Raw genomic sequence first — 26,620 nt, 5'->3', positions numbered from 1 at the left:
GTCGCTTGCAGTGTGTCTAACATTGCCCCTAGATGCTGCAGGCGTTGGGTTGGTTGTAGATGGCTTTTGTCAAAGTTGACTAGCCAGCCGTGGGCCTGTAAGATATGGAGCGTGAGTGTTAGATGACGATGAGTAAGCTCCCTAGACCTTGCGCGTATTAGGAGATCGTCCAGATAGGGGTAGATATGGACCCCTTGAAGCCTGAGGTAAGCCACTAGGGTAAGTAGCACCTTGGTAAATACTCTCGGGGCAGACGAGAGTCCGAACGGCATTGCTCGATATTGGGGTTTGAGGAGAGGGAGAAGCAACGAGCATTGGATGCTGAATTACAAGTAGAAAAGTTAAAATTTGATAGAGAGAAATTTCACTCTGAGGAGACAAGGAAAGGCAGAGATGGAGCAAAAATAAAAATTACTCCAAAGGACTTTGCTGTCTATGAGCCTGGTCAAGATCCTCAAATTTACCTCAGCACCTTTGAAAAAGCAGCTCAGTTGTGGGGGCTACCTGAAGATAAATACATGCAGTATTTATCAAACCTGATTAAAGGGGAATTGGCTGAGGTATACCAATATTTCCCCTCAGACAGGCCTGTCACCTATGCTGAATTCAAAGAAGCAGTGTTTAAAAGATTCAGACTGGGGCCTGATTATTTTAGAAAGCTTTTCAGAAACTGCCAGATACAGACAGGGAGGTCTTTTGTGGAACTGGGAGCAAAGTTGATGGATATATTTGGAAAGTGGATGAGTAGTGCCAAAGCTCAGTCAGTGGAAGAGGTGAAAAGCCTCATGATACTGGATCAATTATACCATCAGTTACCACCAGAAATAAGGCTCCTGGTCAAAGACCGTTCCCCTACATCTGTGCAGGAGGCCGCAGAGATGGCGGATCACTTCGCCTCCAATAGAACTGGCTGGGTGGGGAAAACATCAAGAGAGTTTAAACCCAGACCATATAGTGCTGGCAGAAGGGATGTGGTACCACAGCGAGTGAGTCCTCCAGTAAAATCTGAAGGGCACAGGACACCCCAGAGTGGATCTGTGTACCCTAAAAGTGAGGAGAAATTATGCTACAAATGTGGTAGACTGGGGCACCTACGTTTTCAATGTGAGGTTGCCAACCCCAGTAGTAATCCTGCTCAGACAAGGGCAGTGAAAACAGAGCCCAAGGCTTTAGAAAAAGCGAAAAAGGTTCAGTTTTGCCAGATAAACTAGACAGAAGTAACAGACCTTGATTCAAGTCAGAGAGGAAGTGAGTGTACAAGGGGCAAATTATTGGGCATTGCTTGACACTGGTGCCGCTCAGACGTTACTGAGGCCAGATTTAATAAAATCTGAGGTAATATTACCTCAGGAAACTGTGACTATCCAAGGAGTGAGGGGTCAACCAGAAAGTTAGCCTGTGGCCCTGGTGAAAATGGAATGGAGAGGCCGAAAGGGCCAATATAAAGTTGGTATTAATGCCCAGCAACAAGAACCAGTAATACTGGGAAGAGATGTTATGGGGGCACAGGGGAAAATATATGTAGTGACCAGACAGCAAATTGGCAGAGAAAAAGAAGCCATATTAAGGGGGGCTGAAACAAACAGGGTGGAATCTGTTAACCAGCCTCAGGTCACCATAGCAACCACTAGCAGGCCTGCTGAAGAAGACAAACTGTATCAAGTGGTCTCTGGGGAAGAAGCAGATCAATTCAGGGAAGAGCTGCATAAAGATGTAAGTCTGAAGCAGATAAAGGAACAAGCGCTGACCCAACAGATTCCTTTCACTGACAAACTGAGGAATCAAGTTGTGTGTGAGAATGGGATTTTATATAGACTGTGGATGCCTGCTGAGAGAAAGGGTGAATGTGAGGTGGTGAATTGTGGAATCTGGGGGGAGAAGAGAAAGAGTGGATTGCTTGGTGGGGTTTGAGAGAGTTGTTTGCCAGGAGAGAGTGAAGAAGGAGGGAGGTGGAGTTTGGATTAGTACTGAGTAAAACCATATGCTTATGTGCCTTAAGAAGAAATCTTGTTAATCTTGTTAGCTTTGTTATCTGTAATAAATACTTAATTTGGTTTACCAAAGGCCTGATCCTTGGCTGGGGTTTCACAGACCAGAAGGGAGGGTAAGGTAATGACCAAGGCTGAAGGGGAACTGTAACAAATGGTGGCAGCGGTGAAGAGAATAACAATACCAGTATTCAGAGTCTCTGGGAATACCAGTATTGGGACGTTACTGGTGGTTGACTAGCAGGGGGATCTGTTGAGATCTGTGCTAGAGTGGGAAGAGAAATCATAAGAGAGAGCGGTCCGGACTGGTGGAGTCCCTGGTGGTGCCTAGAGACAGGCAGTAACCACGAGCAGGTAGGAACCTGACAGGGAGAGCCAGGGAAGGACGCCTTGCAGAGGGTCTCCCAACCCTCTGGAATAGATTTGGTAGGTGCACAGGGGAAGGACAGGAAGGGGAAGTTCTGTTGCATGTGTAGATGTCTGTTCTGCTGGTATCACAGCAGCGCTGGATACAACCCTCAGCTGGTGAAGCATATAGTCCTCAATCAGCTACGGGGCCACGTTCAAGATCTTGTTTTAATATATAAAACCCTGAACCCAGGACTAAGTTATGTGAAAGACTGTCTACTCCATATAAACCTGTAAGATCACTTAGATCACCTTGGGATATTCTTCTTGTGATGCTGCACCCTACAGAATGTCATAAGGCAGTGATAAAAAATGGGCATTTTCTGTTATTGTCCTTCTACTATGGAATGCCCTTCCCTCAACCACTGATGAAACAGCAACTATCAGGTGCTTCAGTGATCATGTGAAGATCTTTCTGTTCAGGCTTTCCCTGACCAATAGGCCCTGTCTTTATCTGCATTAATTCCCTGAATTCCTGTTTTTATGTGCTTTTATACTACTGTTTTAATGGCTTTATGTTGTATTATTAATATTTCGCTTCATTGTTTATTGTTTTTTGTAGTTCGTCACTTAGAATTTTTAAAAATATTGAGTGATTTAACAAACAAACAAACCCCTCACAACCCTTGAAACTGAGGTCATCAATATTATTTTCAGACCATATTTCTAACCATACTATGGAAGAACTAATTAGTGCTTAAACAATATAATATTGTCCCTTGTGAACATTATTATAAATCCCTCAAAATGAGAAGTAATTCACTCATTACACAGCAGATGGCACTAATTATCAAGACAAGTCACTAGCATAAATCTTAGATTTAAAAAGCTATTTAAAATTGTTCACACAGCACCTTTAGATGAGAAAACCACACACTGCTTGTACAAGCTCTGAAAAATTACAAGCCTAACTAACAGCAAGCAAAGTTCATAAAATCAAAATCATCAGGTCTGAACAGAGGAAACTCAAGTATTTCCAGGAAAACTGTAACTCCTGGCAGGGAAATTGAAATCACCTAAAATATGGCATTGCAAGACAAAAGCAACCCTACCTATAACTTTTCCTTAATTCTCAAGAATACTGAAACCCAAAGACACATAGTTTTGAAGTTGGCTCTATTCTGTGGGGCACCAAAACATGTAGTTTGTCAAATATAGTATGAACGTAAGAAAGTTTGTTTCATTAGACCTTTTTATAGTGCACAATGCCAACTTGAGGTCAAAAAAGGGATACATGGAGTCCACCTGAGAAATATCCAAGTTCAAGGTCTAGTTTTGGTGTACAAAACCCTATACAGTTTGGGACTAGGATACCTGAAAGACCATCTTACCCCCTTATATACCCAGTCGATCACTGCGCTCTGCAAGTGAGGGCCTCCTGCAGCATCTTATCAGGAGGTCCATTCTGCACAACATAGGAAACGGACCTTTAGTGTGGTGGCACCTACCCTGTGGATTCCCTCCCCTTAAATATTAGGCAGGCGCCATCTCTGTTATCTTTTCATCTCCTATTGAACACTTTCCTCTTTCAACAAGCCTTTTAAGTTAAGACCTATCCCAGTCTGCATCTGTGTTGAAATTGCTTTTAATGTTTTTTTTAAAAAACGATTTTTCCCCTAAACAATATGTTTTTCAACTCTTTTTATTTAAGATGTTTTTAAAGCTTTTTTAAAGAATGTTTTTAAAGTTGTTTTGTTTTAATGTATTTTAAGGTCTGTTTTATGATGTTTTAAAGTGTTTTTACCACTTTTGTTTGCCGCCCTGGGCTCCTGCTGGGAGGAAGGTTGTGGTATAAATAAAGTAATAAATAAATAAATAAAAATATTGCTAATCTTTATGAAGCTCTTTTGCTTCCCTTGAAATTACTCAGAACTTTCTTCTGAGGAGGAACCACCAAATTCACCTCAAATTTTACCACAGATGAAACCCGGTGCCACCACTGGTTGAAGCTTTCCTCATTATAAGAGCATTGATTCCATCTCATGTGTCATATTACAAATAGTTTTTGAACATCACTACCCCTGTTTGCCCTGCACCATGGGAAGACTGCTGGTCAAGAAACATAAGTACAGGTTCTATGGGGCAAACAGAAATGTTAGCATGGATTTTTTAAAAAATATTACAAGCATTACTTGTGGTTTGCATAATCCACGTCTCCAGTCCCCCCCCTTTGGGTAGAAAAGGAACTTGAATGAGCAACATTGTATATAGATGGGCAAAGGCTTTCTATAAAAGAAACAATTAGAAACAAGGTATCCCAGTGATCAATCAACATTTGGGAAGTCAGAGGTGCAATAGAGAACATGGGAGGGAAACAGGAGTATTTCATTGAAGTGTAAGCAAGAGTAAACAGAAGGGAAGTATCATTTGATATATGTTGCGAAGTATTTTTCATTTAGCAGCATGCATCTTAGTAATATTTGCTATAGTGTGAAAGTGTATCTTTAGTGCAGGGTTACTAACATGTGGATCTCCAGATGATGCCAGGCTCCAACACCCATCAGCCCCAGCCACCATGGCCACTAGTCAAAAATAATGAGAGTTATAATCCAGCAGTATCTGGAGAAAAAAAGGTTAGCCACCCTTGCTTTAGTGTCTAACGAGGCACACAACCCCCCCAAACACACACAAAGATCACAAGAGCAGCCCTGTCAGGTTGGAACAAAGGTCCACCTAATCCAACAGTCCAGCTTCTAAGCTGCTAGCTAGATTATCTCTAAGAAACACATTAGTATGGCATGAAGGCAACACTCCCCCTATTCTTTGTCCCAGCCAGTGACAGTCAGAGGTATACCCCTGGGCATGCCTAAAGTAGTTATTTGGATATCAGCCTTGAGTGAATGAGAGTGAGAATGTGAGCAAGAGATTTTACCTTAGTTCTTTCCAAATTACCTTAGCTTTTTCCAAATTGGCTTCTTCAGTCACGTGCATAGCTTGCTTCACTTGATCATAGGCGTTACATAACGTTTGCTGCATGTCAGTTTCTTTTATTCTGAATGAGGAAAGTGCTGCCATTAGCTCATCTCTTTCACTGTTTTTAAAAGAAAGAAATAGAAAAAATAAATGAACTGAGTAAATAAAAGGCACTTAAACAAAGTTACTATCAGGTTTAACATTTAGAAAGATTTTGAAACTTATGTTACCAACTAGGTCAATTCCCATATCGTGCAGAGTAGTAACAAGAGTTACCACATCACAGCTTATGCAAGCTGGATAGCATCCCACCAGCACATAGTATAGCAAATACAAACACAGCCAAGAAAAATATGTAAAGGTCAATGCATCTAAATGGGATGATGATTATAGTAATGATAAATAATGACAAAGAATGGATTATTATTATTATTATTATTATTATTACTACTCTTTATTTTTACCCCGCCCTTTTTCCAAAACTGGAACTCAGGGCGGCTTACAAATAAAAACCACATATAGGTAAAAAACATACAAAAATATACAATTAAAATAGAATTAAACTATTCGTAACATTAAAACCATGAAACATACACTTAAAATACTAAGACAATTTAAAAAATTAAGAATAGGACCATAGAACAATACAACAGACCTTATGAGGTCCTATCTTAAACAGCTTCTAGTCCAAAAGCCTGTCAGAATAAAAAAGTCTTTGCCTGCTGACAGAAGGATAGCAAGGAAGGGGCCATTCGTGCTTCCCTAGGAAGAGTGTTCCAGAACCTGGGGGCAGCCACCGAGAAGGCCCTATCTCGTGTCCCCACCAATCGTGCTTGCGAAGGTGTTGGGACTGAGAGAAGGGCCTCTCCTGAGGATCTCAACACCCGGGTAGGCTCATATGGGGAGATATGGTCTGACAAATAGCCTGGACCTAGGCCGTATAGAGCTTTATAGGTCAAAACCAGCACTTTGAATTGTGACCGGAAACAAACTGGCAGCCAGTGGAGCTGTCGCAACAAGGGGGTTGTATGGTCCCTGTAACCAGCTCCAGTTAGCACTCTGGCTGCAGCTCTTTGTACCAGTTTAAGTTTCCGAACAGTCTTCAAAGGCAGCCCCATGTAGAACGCGTTACAGTAATCTAAACGGGATGTAACTAAGGCATGCATCACTGTAGTCAAATCAGGCGTCTCCAGGAACGGGCGCAGCTGGTGCACCAGTCTTAGCTGGGCAAAAGCACTCCTGGCCACTGCAGAGACCTGGGCCTCCATGTTTAAAGCTGAGTCCAGGAGCACACCCAAACTGCGAACCTGTGTCTTCAGGGGGAGTGTAACCCCATCCAGCATGCGCTGAATCCCTATTCCCTGATTTGTCTTTCAACTAACCAGGAGCACCTCTGTCTTGTCTGGATTTAATTTCAATTTGTTCGCCCTCATCCAGTCCATCACTGATGCCAGGCACCGGTTCAGGACCAGGACAGCTTCCTTGGATTCCTATTAAATTACAGTACTGAATTTGAGCAACTGCACTGAAAATCTTTTCAACTTTGGAATAGATATCCCAGACTGCAGTAACCTGCAGTATAGTAACCAAAATTCTAGGATTCTTCATCAGTTCAGTATTAGGAATTTAACAGAAAGTAATCTGAAAGTAATTTACAAACAAGCAATGATTCCCTATGAAATCTAGGGAATCTACTATTCCCTGAGAAATTTAGCATTTAGATGGTACGGAGGGAAGAACAAGAATAAGCCATACGTGCGAGATAGACAAAATGTTAGTTGCCTGTGATTAAAAGAAGACCAACTTGCATATTTTTAAATGTACAATTCTCTGACCTCAATTGTTATATGCATGTCAGAGATGGTGAATGGTTATTGATGTGGAACCAGACTGCTGGCACTTAAAATTAAAAAGGTGGCAGAGCAGCTTTTAAACTGACTGAGGGGGGAAACCCGACAGAAGCTGAGGAAGGTCCAGTTCAGAATAAACCTCCCCCCTGGGATAAAGACCAAAGAAATGATGAAATTTTAAAAGGGGTAGGCCTAGAAGTAGGCATTGTGAGAGCAGGGGCAGGGGATATAAATTCAGAAGAGCAAAATTACCACAGGCCAAACCACAAGTGCCAAAGACACTTGAAGAGAGACACTGCTTACAAGTGCCTGTACGCTAATGCTAGGAGCCTCCGAACCAAGATGGGAGAACTGGAGTGCTTGGTCTTAGAGGAGAGCATTGATATAGTGAGCATAATGGAGACCTGGTGGAATGGAGAAAACCAGTGGGATACAGTTATCTCTGGATATAAACTATATCAGAAGGACAGGGAAGGACGTATTGGTGGCAGAGTCGCTCTATACGTGAAAGAAGGCATTGAATCCAGCAAGCTCGAAACCCCAAAAAAGGCGAACTCTTCCACAGAATCGTTGTGGGTGGTGATACCATGCCCCAGGAGGGATTTAATTCTGGGAACGATCTATCGTTCCCCTGATCAAAATGCTCAGGGAGACCTGGAGATGAGATATGAAATTGAGGAAGCATCCAAACTAGGAAATGTGGTAGTAATGGGTGACTTCATCTACCGAGACATAGACTGGCTGCATATGTGTTCCAGTCATGACAAAGAAGCAAAGTTTCTAGATATTCTAAATGACTATTCCCTAGACCAGTTGGTCATGGAACCGACCAGAGGGACGGCAACCCTGGACTTAATCCTCAGTGGGGACCGGGACCTGGTGCGAGATGTAAGTGTTGTTGAACCGATTGGGAGCAGTGACCATAGTGCTATTAAATTAAACATACATGTAAATGGCCAATTGCCAAGAAAATCCAACACGGTCACATTTGACTTCAAAAGAGGAAACTTCACAAAAATGAAGGGATTGGTAAAAAGAAAGCTGAAAAACAAAGTCCAGAGGGTCACATCACTCGAAAATGCTTGGAAGTTGTTTAAAAACACTATATTAGAAGCTCAACTGGAGTGCATACCGCAGATCAGAAAAGGTACCGCCAGGGCCAAGAAGATACCAGCATGGTTAACGAGCAAAGTCAAGGAAGCTCTTAGAGGCAAAAAGTCTTCCTTCAGAAAATGGAAGTCTTGTCCGAATGAAGAAAATAAAAAAGAACACAAACTGGCAAAAGAAATGCAAGAAGACAATAAGGGATGCTAAAAAAGAATTTGAGGAGCACATTGCTAAGAACATAAAAACCAACAACAAAAAATTCTATAAATACATTCAAAGCAGGAGACCATCTAGGGAGGCGATTGGACCCTTGGATGATAAGGGAGTCAAAGGTGTACTAAAGAACAATAAGGAGATTGCAGAGAAACTAAATGAATTCTTTGCATCTGTCTTCACAGTGGAAGATATAGGGCAGATCCCTGAACCTGAACTAACATTTGCAGGAAGGGATTCTGAGGAACTGAGACAAATAGTGGTAATGAGAGAGGAAGTTCTAGGCTTAATGGACAATATAAAAACTGACAAATCACCAGGCCCGGATGGCATCCACCCGAGAGTTCTCAAAGAACTCAAATGTGAAATTGCTGATCTGCTAACTAAAATATGTAACTTGTCCCTCAGGTCCTCCTCCGTGCCTGAGGACTGGAAAGTGGCAAATGTAACGCCAATCTTCAAAAAGGGATCCAGAGGGGATCCCGGAAATTACTGGCCAGTTAGCTTAACTTCTGTCCCTGGAAAACTGGTAGAAAGTATTATTAAAGCTAGATTAACTAAGCACATAGAAGAACAAGCCTTGCTGAAGCAGAGCCAGCACGGCTTCTGCAAGGGAAAGTCCTGTCTCAGTAACCTATTAGAATTCTTTGAAAGTGTCAACAAGCATATAGATAGAGGTGATCCAGTGGACATAGTGTACTTAGACTTTCAAAAAGAGTTTGATAAGGTACTTCACCAAAGACTTCTGACGAAGCTTAGCAGTCATGGAATAAGAGGAGAGGTCCTCCTGTGGATAAGGAATTGGTTAAGAAGCAGAAAGCAGAGAGTAGGAATAAATGGACAGTTCTCCCAATGGAGGGCTGTAGAAAGTGGAGTCCCTCAAGGATCGGTATTGGGACCTGTACTTTTCAACTTGTTCATTAATGACCTAGAATTAGGAGTGAGCAGTGAAGTGGCCAAGTTTGCTGACGACACTAAATTGTTCAGGGTTGTTAAAATAAAAAGGGATTGCGAAGAGCTCCAAAAAGATCTCTCCAAACTGAGTGAATGGGCGGAAAAATGGACCATTGGTCTCACCTGAAGGGTGATTTTCCTATGAGTACGGACATCACAGCGGGGTATTAGCTCCACCTATCGTGCGAAGGCAAGAATGTCTTTGAAGTCAAGACTAGGGGCGTCAGGCCCCTCCCACTCTCCAGTTCATTCGCAGCAAGTCTAAGGAGAAATATCTAAAAATACAAGAACAATAGTACCATGCATAGTAACATGACTCCAACATAGCAGTATAACAGAACTAGAAGTCTTGACTTCACTCTTAAATTTAAATATAATAGCGTAACAGTAATATATAACACATTAGAAAATATATAGTCATCCTCCAACTGGGAGGGCCGTGATGTCCGTACTCATAGGAAAATCACCCTTCAGGTGAGACCAATGGTCCATTTTCCCTATGAGTCCGGCCATCACAGCGGGATGTACCAGAGCAGCCCATACAAGGTGGGACCACATGCTAGTCCTGATTAAGAACCTGTTGCAACACTCATCTGCCAAAAGAAGCGTCAGCAGAGGCATAGCGATCAATTTTATAATGCCTTATAAACGAGTGTGGGGTAGACCAGACTGCAGCCCTACAAATATCGGCAACAGGAGCATTAGTGGCAAAAGCAGCCGAAGTGGCAGCTGACCTGGTAGAATGAGCCGTTATACTAGCTGGAACTGACAGCTTCAGAGACTCATAAGCTGAAGTGATACATGCCCTTAACCAACGGGATAAGGTAGAATTGGATACTTTATGTCCCATAGACCTTGGATGAAAGGATACAAACAGAGACTCCGTTTGTCGAATCTCTTGGGTCCTAGACAGGTAGTTCTTGAGAGCCCCCCGGACATCTAACGAATGCCAAGCCTTCTCGAGAGGATGGGTAGGATTCGGACAAAAGGAAGGCAAAACAATGTCCTGGTTGCAATGAAAAACCGAATCAACCTTGGGACGGAAGGATCAGTCTTCAGCACAACCGAGTCCTTATGGAAGACGCAGAGGTGTCCAGCAGAAGACAATGCGCCCAACTCCAAAACACGTCTGGCAGATGTGATTGCGATCAGGAACAAGACCTTGAAGGACAGTATACGGAGGGGCACAGTCCTGATGGGTTCAAACGGAGGGCGTTGCAAGGCCTGCAGAACTTTCGGCAAACTCCATGAGGGAAACCGATGGACAACAGCCGGAGAGCGTAGGGCGACTCCCCTCAAAAAATGTTTGATGAACGGATGTGAGGAAATAGGAGCTCCAGTAGAGGACACTGAGAGAATGGACGACATAGTAGACGCATGTCGGCGTAGAGTGTTGGGTCTAAGTCCCATCATGAAGCCGCTATGGAGATATTGCAGCACCTGTTGCATGGTGGCCTGGGAGGGATGATGGTGGTGGAACTGGCACCACTTGGAGAAAGCCACCCAGGTATGTTGATAAATACGGGTGGTAGATGGTCTTCTCGAGGCCAAAATAATATCAATCACAGTGTCAGACAGGCCAGCTAACCTCAAGTGTCCCCGTTCAAATGCCACGCTGTTAGATTGAGCCAAGTAGGGTCCTGGTGCCATACTGGACCCTGGGATAGGAGGTCTGGCCTGACTGGAAGTGTCCAAGGCTCCATCATTGGCATTGCCAGAAGATCTGAGAACCACGGTCGGCGTGGCCAAAATGGTGCTATCAGAACCAGCTGTGCCCTCTCGGTTCGCGCCTTCCTCAAGGTTTTGGTTAACAATGGTATTGGAGGAAAGACGTACAAGAGACCGTCTGGCCACGGTATTGTCAGAGCATCTATTGCTTCTGCTGTTGAATCCAGGTATCGGGCAAAGTACCTGGGAAGTTGGCAATTGAGACTGGAGGCAAACAGGTCGATTGAGCATTCGCCGAACCGACTCTGAAGACGATGGAAAATGGCTGGGTGAAGTTTCCATTCCCCCAGAAAAACCTGTTGTCTGCTGAGCCAGTCTGCTGTCACATTCCAAATCCCTCTGAGATGTTCTCCTTTCAGGGCTTGCAGATGATGATCTGCCCAGACAAAGATGAGGGAGGCTAGGTCCTGCAGAGGACCTGGTGCCCCCCTGTCTGTTCAAATGTGATTTTACACACATGTTGACCGTTCGAATGAGGACATGGTCCAAAGGGAACAGAGACTGAAAATGAAGTAGAGCTAAATGTACAGCCTTTAGCTCTAGCCAGTTGATGCTTTGAGTCTGCTCTGTGGTGGACCAACCCCCCTGAACGTACTGGGAGTTGCAGTGGGCTCCCCAGCTGATGAGACTGGCATCTGTGGTTACAACAGTTCTGTGTGGTTCTCTGAACGGCGTGCCCTTGGAGAGGTGTTGGGACCTCATCCACCAGCGGAATGATAGGCGCAGCGCGGGGTTCAAGTGAACTTTGCGATGGTTGGAGCTGGCAATGTCCTGTTGAAAGGGCAGTAGAATCCATTGAAGATGCCGAGTGTGGGCTCGAGCCCATGGCACAATATGGATTGTAGAAATGAACATTCTGAGGCTAGAAGCATGACATCTGCTGATGTTTGTTGCATCAGGGACCTTGCGATGCTTGTGATGGCAGTGATGCGATCTGGAGCCAGGAATACCATTGCCTGCAGGGTGTCCAACATTGCCCCTAGACGTAGTAGGCATTGAGTTGGTTGGAGATGGCTTTTGTCGAAGTTGACAAGCCAGCCGTAGGTCTCTGCCCTGGAAGCGTCGGTTCCAGGAGCCCCTGAATGAATTGGGGTCATAGGATCTGAAGTTGCGGCCTCGTCCTCCTGGCCGCGTTCCTCGAAAGGGCTGGTTAGTACGGAAGGAAGGAGATCGCCTGAAAGGCCTGTGGTCGATGTTCTGGACAGTGGCCAGAACCGGTTTGTGGGCGTCTTTGGGATCAACCAGCACTGCCTTTAGAGCTTCCTCGCCGAAGAGTAACGATCCGGAGTAAGGAGCCCTGGACAGATTCATTCTGGCCGCCCTGGACAGATTCATTCTGGCCGCTGAATCAGCTTGCCAGTGGCGAAGCCAGAGGGTCCGCCGAGCGACTATCTGAGCCGTCATGGCTTGTGCCCCCAATTGAGTGGTATCCAAGGTGGCATCGGCCACAAAAGCTGCTGTCTTACGCAACTTTACCAGTGACCTTCTGAGGGCGACAGGATCAGGGCTAGTGTCCTCTAGAAGATCATTTAGCCACATCATAGCTGCTCTGGAGAAAATGGAGGCTGAAGCGGAGGCACGCATGGAGAGGGCAGTGGCCTCGTGATTTTTGCGGAGGGCGAAGTCTATTCGTCGCTCAGTAGTGTCCTTTAGTTGGGATTCCCCTTCCCTGGGCAAGAGAGAACGTGAAACGAGGCGAGCGATTGGTTCATCTATGCCAGGGACGTCTAACTTGGTGGCAAAGTCTGGAGCTAGGGCGTAAAACCTGTCAGCCAGGTTCTTGAAGCAGTGAGAATGGAATGGGTGAGCCCATTCTTCAGAGGCCAATTTGGCAATTGGGTCCGGCACCGGAAGGTAATGTTCAGTAGGTGCAGGGGATTTGAGAACCTTGGCCCCTTTGATGGCTGGGGTGGAGGAAGTTGAAGGCGCAGTCTGGAGACCAAGGGTATTAACTACCCTGCATGCCAGGGGCTGATAGTCTGAGGCATTAAACAAGCAATACGATGTATCCTCCTCCTGATCTGAATATTCGCTCCAGTCATCTCCTTCAACGTGGACAGTGAAGGATGATTCCTCCGCATACGAGGCTTCGTCAAAAACTCTGCCTCTGGCTACATCAAAGGGGTTAGGTGAACAGGAAGGATGAGCTTCATGACACGCACGTTGGTCCATGTTGAGTTGGGGTATGGCAGGAACTTGTGGTGGTGACTGCATTTGGGTGAAAAATGCCAGCATGGCTTGAAGTTGGAAGAGGAAATCAGGGGACGGCAGCAGCCCAGTTGTGGTAGATGTTTGTGCCTGAGTGGCTATTGGAGCAGATGTTTGGGACGGTAAAACGGAGGGAGGCTGGTTGGGCGAAGGCTGAGTGTGGAAGCCAGCAAAATCTTCCTCGTCAGAGGAAGCAGCAGGGGAATGAAGTATGTCGCTTATGTGTGCCTGAGTTGCTGTGGTAGTGGTGGGGGTTGGCACAGAGGCATAGCGTGGCCGCTTTGGTTTGCTATGGCTTGAAAGATGTTTTGTCTTAGCCATTGCTTTAATATGCTTAGGCTTAGTCGCCTTAGAGTGTTGCGGCTGGGCTGTTTGTGACATGCCTGGCTGATCTGGTTTGCTATGGCTTGAAAGATGTTTTGTCTTAGCCATTGCTTTAACATGCTTAGGCTTAGTCGCCTTAGAGTGTTGCGGCTGGGCTGTTTGTGACATGCCTGGCTGATCTGGCATCATATTGGCTGCTTGCGACATGCCTGGCTGTTCTGCCATCTTATATTAACTTGGGTGCAGTACACGGCCACAGAGGGGGCAGGATGTAAAGAATATAATTCAGATTTATTAGAAGTCAGGCACTGATATTAAAGCTCCAGCCTTGATGATACTGAATATAATTCAAATTTAGTACAAGTCAGCCACTGATATAAAGCTCCAGCCTTGATAATACTGAATATAATTCAGATTTAGTACAAGTCAGCCACTGATATTAAAGTTCCAGCCTTGATAATACTGAATATAATTCAGATTTACTACAAGTCAGCCACTGATATTAAAGCTCCAGCCTTGATGATACTGAATATAATTCAGATTTAGTACAAGTCAGCTCCAGCCTTGATAATACTGAATATAGTTCAGATTTAGTACACGTCAGCCACTGATATTAAAGCTCCAGCCTTGATAATACTGAATATAATTCAGATTTAGTACAAGTCAGCTCCAGCCTTGATAATACTGAATATAGTTCAGATTTAGTACAAGTCAGCCACTGATATTAAAGCTCCAGCCTTGATAATACTGAATATAATTCAGATTTAGTACAAGGCAGCCACTGATATTAAAGCTCCAGCCTTGCTGATACTGAATATAATTCAAATTTAGTACAAGTCAGCCACTGATATTAAAGCTCCAGCCTTGATAATAGTGAATATAATTCAAATTTATTACAAGTCAGCCACCAGAAACGAAGAGAACCGCAGCCGCGGTCTCTGAGGGGACCCTCAAACAAGCCTCAAACAAGTAAGAGAGATAAGGTGAAATAAAGGCTCAAAAAATAAAAGGCTTAAAATTGGCCAAGAAACGTAGAGAACCGCAGCCGCGGTCTCTGAGGGAACCCTCAAACTTAAATGGAAAGTTAAACACAAACAGGGAAAGGAAGGACTTCAAACAAATACGCGAAACTTAGCTAAAAGCTACTTGCTACGCTTAAGATCCAATCTTGTTCGTACGAAGGCAAGAATGAACTGGAGAGTGGGAGGGGCCTGACGCCCCTAGTCTTGACTTCAAAGACATTCTTGCCTTCGCACGATAGGTGGAGCTAATACCCCACTGTGATGGCCGGACTCATAGGGAAAATGGCAAATGCAATTCAATATAAACAAGTATAAAATTATGCATATTGGAGCAAAAAATCTGAATTTCACATATACGCTCATGGGGTCTGAACTGGCGGTGACCGACCAGGAGAGAGACCTCGGGGTTGTAGTGGACAGCACAATGAAAATGTCGACCAAGTGTGCGGCAGCTGTGAAAAAGGCAAATTCCATGCTAGCGATAATTAGGAAAGGTATTGAAAATAAAACAGCCAATATCATAATGCCGTTGTATAAATCTATGGTGCGGCCGCATTTGGAATACTGTGTACAGTTCTGATCGCCTCATCTCAAAAAGGATATTATAGAGTTGGAAAAGGTTCAGAAGAGGGCAACCAGAATGATCAAGGGGATGGAGCGACTCCCTTACAAGGAAAGGTTGCAGCATTTGGGGCTTTTTAGTTTAGAGAAAAGGCGGGTCAGAGGAGACATGATAGAAGTGTATAAAATTATGCATGGCATTGAGAAAGTGGATAGATAAAAGTTCTTCTTCCTCTCTCATAATACTAGAACTCGTGGACATTCAAAGAAGCTGAATGTTGGAAGATTCAGGACAGACAAAAGGAAGTACTTCTTTACTCAGCACATTGTTAAACTATGGAATTTGCTCCCACAAGATGCAGTAATGGCCACCAGCTTGGACGGCTTTAAAAGAAGATTAGACAAATTCATGGAGGACAGGGGTATCAATGGCTACTAGCCGTGATGACTGTGCTCTGCCACCCTAGTCAGAGGCAGCATGCTTCTGAAAACCAGTTGCTGGAAGCCTCAGGAGGGGAGAGTGTTCTTGCACTCGGGTCCTGCTTGCGGGCTTCCCCCAGGCACCTGGTTGGGCACTGTGAGAACAGGATGCTGGACTAGATGGGCCACTGGCCTGATCCAGCAGGCTCTTCTGATGTTCTTAAGCCCTCATTCAGTAACTGACAGACTGATCCTATCCATGTTTACATAAAAATCACCCTTATTTTATTGGAACTATTCCAAAATTAGTATACATAGGACCGCACCTTGAATGTATTAACTCTTATACTTTGAGAATCAGATTAACAAAGAGAAGTTAACAAATGGGATTCTTTGCATTTAGCATCTCTTTCGCATTTTCCTGTGGGATGTCCAAGTGGACACTGGGTCTTTTATGTAAATTAAGCTTTTACCCACTAGAAGTGGTGTTTGAATACTTCTTGTTGCATTAAGGGAGACAAAAGACCATAGGTAAGCTTAGGGACCTTAAGCAACTAGAAGCACAAATAAGATGGACAGAGATTAGCAGCCTGAATGCCTCCACTTTCTTATAATGCAGCAATGTATCAAGCAGAAACATCAAAAATAACTCATCAGCAATCTTTCTAAAATCCTTTCAGTACTAGCTTTATGACTGATAAGAAAGACGCGGGGTTGAAGGCCTGAAACCAGGTTCCAAGTCAGATGCAAAGCAATACACAGCATAAACCAAGTACTGAAGTGAATTGTCCTGCTTTTGCTATAAAAGTTACCTGGCCACACAGAAATAGAAAATTATGCTCTGCTTCAATGAACATGATTCTGTAGAGTGGGGAAAAGAAGTAGAGCTACTCATGAAAAATAAGGATTCTATTCAAAATGTCAGTATCCAAAGTTTTAAAATTCCCTTTGTTAAACCTCTCCCAACCAAGGCACACTGGTGTGAGAGTGCTGGGAATAAATGCAACCTGGAAGAAAATGGATATTGCAATCCTCCTGTTCATTTTAATGGATCTTGTGCAGAACTTCACAGCATATTACGCCAAAAATAATGACTTAAATATTGCTGAAGGACATCTTACAAGACTTTGTTTTAATTCCATTACTTACTTTGTTAGTCTTTCAATGGTCTGCATGTGGATGTTTGAATGTGTTTGGGAAAGAACAGCTTCATGCTGTGCACATTGTAAACAAAGGCCGCCAACCCTATTGGAATGATTTGCTGCACTGAGTAAATGCTGATGCTTTAATCTTCCGCTCAGATCTTCACAGTTTTTTTCAGACTCTGATAACTCCTTTCTAAAAAGGTAATGATATACAACATTATAAACAACAAACTAAGGTGGATAAAAGACCAATAATATTGCAGAATGAATGATAAAGCAGCTTTCACCTTATTGCTACTACCATAATTGATCTAGTATTAGTAGCCTGAAAATTCTATGAACATAATAGAAAGAGGAGACAGTGGCTGCAATGGGCTAAGTCTGTTTACTCCACTTTCTTATTTCCTATTTCTTGGTAGTCCCATACAAGTGAAAGGCAGGAGTGGCTTGCCCGATGGAGCAGAGCCACAGCAAAAGTTTCTAGCAGTAGCATTACTGCTGCTTACTGGGAGGTGAGTGGTGACAGCTCCGCTGGTGCTGTTCCCACTGATGGGTCTGCATAGCCCCGGCCACGCCCTCCCCCCAGTAAGTGGCAGTGATATCACTGCCAGCAGGCTATTGCTGCACCACCACTTCACTGGGAGAGCTGTTCCAGGTCAAAGGAAAGGTAAAATTTACTAGTCTAAATCATAAGCACGCTCAACTAAGTCCAATGATTGCCAAATTTCCCCCCTCCCCCCACAGACCACTTGGGAATTGCTGATGGTCTTGGCAGACCACTTAATGATTTTTCTGCCTGTTGTAACAATTGTAATGTGCTGTGCTACATGCTGTTCTTATATTGTTTTTTATAGCATTACAATTTGCATTCCACAGTATTCAAATTGTGATACAATAAAATACAATATAAGAAAGAAAAGAAGTAATAAAATACATTGAAATCCATATTAATATTTAATATGAACACGTCATGGAACACCTGGATGAAGCTTATGGACCTTTGGTGGTCCACAGACTATAGTTTAGGAACCCCTGATCTAGTCAGTTTTATTCCTAAATAAAAGGTTTTTCAAATTCCTGAACGTGCTGGCAGGGTGGGGCACAAGATTTTTTAATTTTTCTAAAAGAAAATGTTCTTCAAAAAGCAAAATGTTATGGTGGATGGTACTGAGTAACTCATACCTTTTAATGGGAACATGAATGCTCATACTAAGTAGAAAGGCACACATCCTTTAATCTACTAAAAAAACAAATATTAAGGAAAAATGTTCGAGACTTTAGGAGGAATGTGTAATATGTGATTTGACTCAATGTTAACACTTGTGATACCACAAGCTTTAGCTACCAGAATTCAATGAAAGATATAGCTGTACTGGTTGTGCTTCTAGGCTTTTCTCTCTCAGCTCCTGCTTGAAACAATGCAAAAACCTGATTTGACCAATATATGTATAGTAATTGCAACTCTATAATACTGTCTCCAAGCCTTTGAAATGTCCATGCATAGTTCAAGTGTTGAGTTTCATAAAACCTCAGGAAAAATTATTAAAGATTTATTATGCTGAATTCTGCCTAGATGCAAAACAAAGAAAATTCATTCAGGTAGCCAATACCAGTTTAAAGTAGAAAGAAATACTTTTTCTATTTTACCTTAAAGATAGGACCTGAGCTTCAAGTACTTCTGTCTGTTGTTGATAGAGACATTTTAGCTTTTCCTTTAAAACAAAATTAATGTGTATGGCTTATTTAGTTATAAATATGACACGGGTCAAGAAATCTCATCATCATCAAGACATCAGTAACTTATATTTGCATTCAAAATGCAAAATATCCCATAGCAAATTACAACATTTAAAATCATATTAAAAACACACAATCATAGAACATCAGTAAAAACACTATGAATCACAGCCTTTTCACTATAAGATTAAACAGAGGCTGCAGCCTATTAGACCCCCCATTAAAAGCAAAATCTTTTTAGAGCCTGCCTACCAACACTACCAAGGAGGGAATTGATTGTATCATCTCAGGGTAAGGAGTTTCATAGCTGTGGGCTATCACAGAAATTGATCTGCCCATTGTACATGGCAGCATGACCTCCTTTCCTGGCAGGCACAAGTATTTCCTGTATGCATGTATGCCCACATTAAAAAAAGATAGTGGAGAGCAGGGGTGCAATGATTAAGTGGAATAACAAAACATCAGAGAACTGACAAAATCTGTAAAGCTCCACCCACTGATGTGGACATCAAACAGCAGAATAGCAATGAATATTCAGGAATGTGTGGAAGTTAACATGTTAGTTCCACACACAGGAAAATAGGATCAGTATGATCCATTTCCAATATTTATTTATTTCATTCAATTTATGAACCGCTTCCTATAAAATATCTCAGAGTAATTTAACAATAACAATTTGATATATAAAAACAATTTCAAAATCCAATACAGATATAAACTGCATTAAAGCTCCCACGTGGCCACAGCTTGAAAGAAGCTTTCCAGAGGCTATGGCCTTCATTGGTGCCCCCAGGCAGGTGCCCCAAACTCTGAGCTTACATTTTTTTTAAAAGTCTCTAGTCCTCCTTGAAAGAAAGTTAGAAAGCAAAAGGTGCAGACACCCTTCTAAGTGATTGCTGTGAAATGAAGTAGCTTGGCTGCTCCTGCCAGTCAGTGTTTTTGGCCAATGAGTGAAATCAGAACTGTGATCAAGTTGTTTCGACACGAGGCAACAGGAATCACAGAATATTAAAGAACAGCTGTTTTTCACTTCCCTTTAGTGCTCTTTTCTTGCTTCTGTCTTATTTTCTAGTAATCCTTGGAATCTCCATAGTTTGCCCTTCCTTTTTTCCTAGCAACCAGGATGCATCTTTCCTGCGGTGGGTTCATCTCGCTATAAGTTATTTTCTGCAAATACTACTACACATCAAGTGTGGATGGATGTTAAAGAATCTCCTCCCAAGATCACCAATGCAATATATGAAAAGTTTGAAAGGAAGCTTAGGCATGTCTCCTGCTCTGCAGGAGCTGATGTCCAGGCACTCACTAAGAATTCACTCTATAGTTAACTTACAGTACAGTGGTATACATATCCACTTCAGCAGTATGTCTTTGTATTTAACTGGGCTTACTCCCAGGTAAGTGGGTACAGGATGGCAGCCTACACTTTGGTTTAGGACTGGCATTGGGGAAAACAGTTCTTATAAGGACTAGCAGGACATAGCTGACTTCCATGGTAAACATGAGGTTGTCTGGGTGTTGGGGTGGAAAATCAGCAATGACTGTACTCTCCCTAATATTGTGTTATGCCATGCCCCAACAACAGCCATTTTGTGTTATATCATGTCACACATGTTGTGACTGACGCTCTCAGCACTCTCTCAAAATTGCTATAACATCTTTCAGAGATTTACACTGTTATTGGTCCTAAAAGAAAAGAACAGGTAATAGCAACCCAGCCACGTGCTATCCCCTGGCCTTTTTAAAACAAGCAGTTAAACAGTCCAACAAAATCTAAGCAAAGGGAGATCTTGGGGTTGGGCACATATTTTATATCCCACCTTTCCTTCAAAGAGCTCAAGGTGGCATACAAACATAGTTCTCCCCCTCCTGATTTTATTCCCACAACAACCTTGTGAGGTAGGTTAGGCTGAGAGACAGTGACTTACCCAAGGTCACCCAGTAAGATTCATGGCTGAGTGAGGATTTGACAATTTAATATTATCATTAAGGTTTGGAGGCAGTGGATAAATCCTAGTCCCTTCATGTGTTGTATGTCAGGAACATTGGGCCTTGAACTAGGAACCTCATGGCCTGAGGCTAGTCCATTTACTTATATTCCAGATATATAGTGCACACCTGGAACACTTAGGGTCCCCAGGTTAGCCTGCATTAAACTGGATAAGTGTAGAACAAGTGGGTCCAACAGGAAGCTGGTTCAAGGCCATTTAAGACAAACATATTGCTTGTGAGATTTCTAGATGCATGTGACTGGCCCCTGTCAGAGACAAAAGAACTTGATGGACTTTCCCATCTTCTATTCCCCTGAACACCTTCTGGGAGACTCCATTTGATTTTTGGGAATCCCATTTCCTCTTTGGCCCCCTGAGCCAGAGCCTACCACATTGAGCAGGGCCTACCAAACCTCAGGAGAGGCTTTTGGGGGTTGCCTGGGGAAGGCGGCAGCAGAAACATCAGCTTCTGCCAGCTCCCTTCTGCAGGATTTAGATCCAATCCTATTAAATTATACTGGTGCAATATCCATATTTCTCTGGGATAACATAGAAGTAATTCCCTGTACAGAAGAGTAAATCAAATAATGCCAGCTAAATAGTTCAATTAGTTTTTTTAAAAGAAACTGGTCGCCATAAGTTGGGATCGACTTGAAGGCAGTACATCATCAAAAGAAACTGACCAATTCTAGCTGCCATTTATCCATCTCTAATGTAGCTGCTGTGTCCTGTTCCTTAATATGAGGAGATGATTTGACAGTTTCACAAATAGGAGAACCACCGCCAACATAGGCATTCTGAGTATTTCTCTGAAACAAACACAATAGTATTTTCAGTCCCTTTGCCTATTTTACATACAACAAAAACATAACAAATGATATCCATCTATTTATGTATGAAAATGGGATATCTTACAGTGTTACATGAAAATCGTTATTAAAAGTGCTGGGTTACATTATATACAAAACAGAACACTTCTATGAGCTGCCCCCTCCACTACAACCCACCCTGGCAACATGTACTTTTTTAAAAGAAGGTCCTATGATTCCCAGCAGAGAGTTGTGGGGGGGGATGCAACTCATTATATGCTACTGTGTTTAAGCCAGAGAAAGTATATCTAGGCAGAACTAAAGATGATTGAAAAAACTGTGAATTTAGCACTCACTAGTAACTAGTAACAGCTGGTATAGCACAGTGGGGAGGAGAGCCTGGCCGGGAGTCCAGAGTCTGTGAGTTCAAACCCCGCTTGTGTCTCCTGGGTGTCAAGGGCCAGCTAAAGATCATCTCCACAGTGAATGGCTCAGGTGTTACATGCCCTGCCACCTGTGCAGCCGTGGGCAAGCTGCATGGTCCCAAGGAGCCCAGTTGCCCCCAGCTGGCAGTTGCAGGCAAGGAAGGGGCTGCCTTGTGCAGCTGTGGCAAGCTGAGCAGGCCCTAGCCAGCTGGGGAGGACTAGCCTCAGAGGGAGGCAATGGTAAACCCCCTCTGATTACCGCTTACCATGAAATCCCTATTCACAGGGTCACCATAAGTCGGGATTGACTTGAAGGCAGTCCATTTCCATTTTCAGTAACTAGTAAAAATCATTTTTATTTTCAATGTATTCACCTCTAGAAAGACGAGATATATACCTAGGATCATTTCATACTAGAAAATATATAACTCCTATGTAGGAAAACGATGAACACTGTGCATACCAGAACATGGCAAATACAAATAGTAAAATAAGCTGTGTGCATATCACGTATTTGGTATTTTCAAGTCCTCTGCAGATTAATTTGTTACTGAAGTACCGTTTAAGAGAAAGAATCAATATAAGTTGGTATTTTTAAATTTTAAAAGCCTTACCGAGGCATCCAGGAGAGTTTGCTCTCTTAAACTGTGTTCCGCTGTTAACACTTTCAGTTTATTATGGAGTTTCTCTTTTTCAAGCTTAGTCCCATGTATACAAGCCTTCAGTTCAGATATTTCTTCCTAGAAAGTGAATGATGTATACTATAAAAAGGATGGTAATGAGGTTGGCAATGAAATGCTCTTCTCACATCAGCAATTTATGTCCCCTTGAGTGTAGCATAAATGATGAATAAATCTGATTATAGACCTAGTGAAAAAACATTATTTTGCTTGGGGAGAGGGCTGTATATCAACTTCAGACATTTCAGTCTCTTCTGGAGCCAATTCCAACATGGATGGTAAGTTTTTATGCCAGAAGATCATTGCCTTGAATATAGAGGACCATCCTCAACTACTGGGTACAGCAGAACACACACACACACAAAAATAAAACACAACAGCCCAGGCATAATTTCTTGTATTCCTTAAACCTGTACAAAAATCAAAGTGCAGATTTCTGTTATCTGAAGTCACTCTGCCAATGTTAAGGCAGCTATGCAGATCCTTTCTGTATTCAGGCCTCTAAATCAGTGTACATGTTTAGATATACTTGAAGTCACTAATATAACCTGAAGAAGCATATCTCTTTTGCCCATGGGCAGGGTGATAAGAGACAAAGATTCATATGTGCAATTACACTATACTTGATCTTAGTTACAAGGCCAAGAAGCAATAAGTGTAAACTCCAAAGAAACCATGCCTACTTCAATCAATCAGTAGGCACCTCCAGACTGTCAGTATTCTGCAAGAAGGATTCAAGCACATATCAGAATTTTAGGTTTGCACAGTTGAAGTGGATTGAAGAATTTTGTTGCCTTAACGTAACAGATCTATTTCAAAAAAGAAGCAGACTTCCTGTGTCTTGGAAACTGATGGGGAAAACATTCAAAAGTGTGGGATGAATGAATGACTCATGGGAATATGTATGAGTGCACACACACATAAATCAGGATGAATCAAGGATGAATATTCATTGTTATAACTGTCCAACAAACAAATCAGACCAAATGTTCAATAAAGACTGGATATAATCTAACCTCCACATAAGCTTTGCACAAGCAAATCAGGTTAAATGCTCTGTAGGTCATCTGAAGGAGCTCAGTGACTTTGTAAGTGTTAAATGTAAATGTAGTGAGAGATGTGTACATGGCGTGCACAAGTGAGGAATACATTGTTGCATGTGTCTGTGTGTTGTGTGTGTATGTATGCATGCATCTGGGGGAAGGTATGCAATTGGGTATGTAATTAGGGAGAGAAGGATGCAATTGAGAGACTGAAGAACAGAAATGTACTGCCATCGTGTCACTCAATGTGTCATAGTTACTTCCTATTTCAAATATATTTAACTGATGAAAAGGCATCTCTTTTGGTTGAGGTCCACTTCTAACCAACAGAGAACAGATGCCATGATCTATGTTCAAGTGATACACATATTCTTTCTGTTCTGAGCATACAGAGTCATGGGCTTAAGACATTAAATATGAATCATATTGTACAAATAATCCACATGAAAGATCAAGTTACAAGTAAGTTAAGCACGATGTACAATACCTTGTAAAACTTCACTTCAGCCTCTAAGTGGTTAATATATTGTGACTTATCATTAATGACAGAAACAAGATCACAAAAGGCAGGCAAGCTTTGATCTGTAGCTTTAGATGTTCTCTGGAGGGGATAAATCAATCAGGCACAGTAAGCAATTTATAAGCAAGACTCTCTCCAACAATGTTTTTGTTGAACCATTATTTTAAAATAGAATAATTTACATTAATTATAATGCTCTGTCTGCATATAGCATCTAATTTCCTCCTGAAAGGAAGATTGTAGAAATCAAACCCAGATTTTCTTCTGTACTCAATAATAGTGCTTACAAGATCATTAGTATCTTTCCCTCAGGTTAGGCTCTTAAAACAGACAGTATGCCAGCACTAGTGCTTCTTTGTTACCTTTAGTTTCATTTTAGTTGGCTTGTTGTTGTTCTGATATTAAGTACATTTGTATCCGTACTTGCTGGTTTTTAGGCACGTCTGTAAGGCTTACTAGTTAATCAATGGAAGGAAGAAAATAGATCTTAACCTCCAGCTGGTATATCTTGCTGCTGCATTTTGATTTGATGTTTTCTTTCGTATTACATTTCTTTTATTATGTATTTTATTGTACTTGCTGCTTATAAGATATTGTATTGTGGGAGGTGGAATAAAAAACCCTTTGTTTTACAATAATCAATCAGAATTCACTTCGTCTGTAAAATCTTCAATGTTACTTGCCACCAAATCTTAATTTTGAAATTCCATTTGCTGAGTACACAACTCATTGCTTCTCCCTCTTGTCTAACTACAGATAATGAAACCATCTAACCAGGAGCCATTTCTTAATTTAACTTCCAACACACCACATAAATTGATAAAAACATCTTAACGTGACAAAACCTTCACTAATTTAAAAAGAGTTGAAGTAAACATATATTCAGAAAATGTTTTTTTACAAAATACATTTAGTTGTGAATAGTGAGATTGTATACAGTAAGGGATGTATGATGTACTGCTGCCTACAGAATGTATGTACATTTTTTCCCATCATGCTGTGGCCTTGGTCAAACTGGTTTTGCAGGTATTCAGTATACTTCAGAGTGATCTGGGAAAAGTTGTCCTCCTCCCAGAAAAAAGACGAAGGTTGATTCCACAAGTGCGTTCTCAGAGGCTGTAAGTTCAAAGCACTCATGACATTACGGGAGCCAAGTAACATACTTCTCTCTCACAATCTCCAGAACAACTTTTTTCCAGTTAGGTGATGCATCGACATATGTGCATAAAGATAACATATGGCTCTTAAAATAAATAATTAAATAAATCAAGGGCTTCATGTTCACTACCCAGCAATATTCGCCATTTCCAAAATACATTAATGTATTCTTCCACTGCAACTTTAGAGCTAATGTGTCTTTGTATTTAAAGTCTTTTCTGCAGGTTTTTTCCACTACAGCAAATCTTTCCCTCCTTGTATACAGCATTTTCAATGTTCAAAATAGTTTACAATCTTTATAAAAGAGATTATTCAAAGGAAAAATATGCAAAACTCTACATATGGCTCTCAGACCTTTAAGTGCATGCAAAGCTCCTCATGAGAAATTCAGAACCCCACCTCCTCTGCCAAGAACAACTAAAAACACCATCCTATCCTACTGTGTGCCACACACACAACCAAGGCAAATTTATATCCTTTGCCTTCTATATCTTTCTTACTGCTGCCTCTGTCCATCTCACATACATTTGGCCAGATTTGCGGTGCTGAATTTAAAGCTAGACAGCAATGAATATAAACATTTACATCTTTAATAAATACATTTAACTAGCCTATTAATGTCATGCTAAACGTCTACATGATTCACCAAGTGTGACAGTATAAATGTTTCTTAGATAACAGACTTTACCATCAAGCATGTAATTATTTGTTCACTTAAAAAGAATAAAGAAAGAGGATAATGCTCACTGTGGGTGATATTCTCCTCCTCCTTGAAGGGGATGTTTCAGTCTCTTTTTCTTCTTGTTGCCGTAATAAAGCTTTAAGTTGGTTAACTATAGAAGAATAGTAAGATATTTAATAAATAGCACCATTATTCTAGAATATAGATTGAAATAAAGCTAGAAATTGAAAGCCCTGAACCTGCATGGCTGTGCTGTAGCTCCTGCCAAGCTTTATCCTCACTCTCTGGAGGGCCTGCATTAGAAAATAACTGATCAGGTGCAGCTACACCTTCCCCCATTGCCAGATCTTTTCCTCCAAAGGCATACCTCAGTTGATTGTGGCTTTTACTAGCACGGTCTGTGAATAATAATAATAATAACAACAACAACAATAATATAATAATAACAACAACAACAACAACAACAACCCTCCCAAAAGGAGAAGCAGGGCAGAAACAAGTGATAAACACCAAAAGCATCTTTAAAAACAATTCCAACACAGATGCAGGCTGAGATAAGGTATCTACTTAAAAGACTTGTTGAAACAGGTTAGAGGTTCTTACATGTATCTATTAGAGACATAGGCAATGAGATTGACCATCAGAATCAGGGCCAACCCCAGACATGCCAAGGCCCTTGGGCACCAGCCTGCCCTGGGCCCTGGCGCATGCATGTATGCAATCACACCCCACCT

The 26,620-nt window shown here is 42.1% G+C and overlaps 1 protein-coding gene across 1 annotated transcript in view; it reads right to left on the bottom strand.

Annotated features, from left to right (window-relative positions):
* Positions 1-26,620, bottom strand: part of SDCCAG8 (SHH signaling and ciliogenesis regulator SDCCAG8) — a 231,828-nt gene that overhangs the window by 196,428 nt on the left and 8,780 nt on the right. Inside the window, exons 2-9 of the mRNA XM_061626111.1 lie at positions 26,126-26,284; positions 25,952-26,037; positions 24,014-24,127; positions 22,418-22,543; positions 21,253-21,378; positions 18,489-18,553; positions 16,846-17,034; positions 5,289-5,427 (exon numbers count right to left, since the gene is read on the bottom strand). Of these exons, the coding sequence (XP_061482095.1) occupies positions 5,289-5,427; positions 16,846-17,034; positions 18,489-18,553; positions 21,253-21,378; positions 22,418-22,543; positions 24,014-24,127; positions 25,952-26,037; positions 26,126-26,284 (1,004 nt within the window). The remainder of the gene's footprint in view (positions 1-5,288; positions 5,428-16,845; positions 17,035-18,488; positions 18,554-21,252; positions 21,379-22,417; positions 22,544-24,013; positions 24,128-25,951; positions 26,038-26,125; positions 26,285-26,620) is intronic.

The sequence above is a fragment of the Rhineura floridana genome, chromosome 4 (assembly GCF_030035675.1).
Source record: "Rhineura floridana isolate rRhiFlo1 chromosome 4, rRhiFlo1.hap2, whole genome shotgun sequence".
In the NCBI taxonomy this organism is placed as follows: domain Eukaryota; kingdom Metazoa; phylum Chordata; class Lepidosauria; order Squamata; family Rhineuridae; genus Rhineura; species Rhineura floridana.
This window is presented reverse-complemented; position numbering and strand designations above follow the sequence as displayed.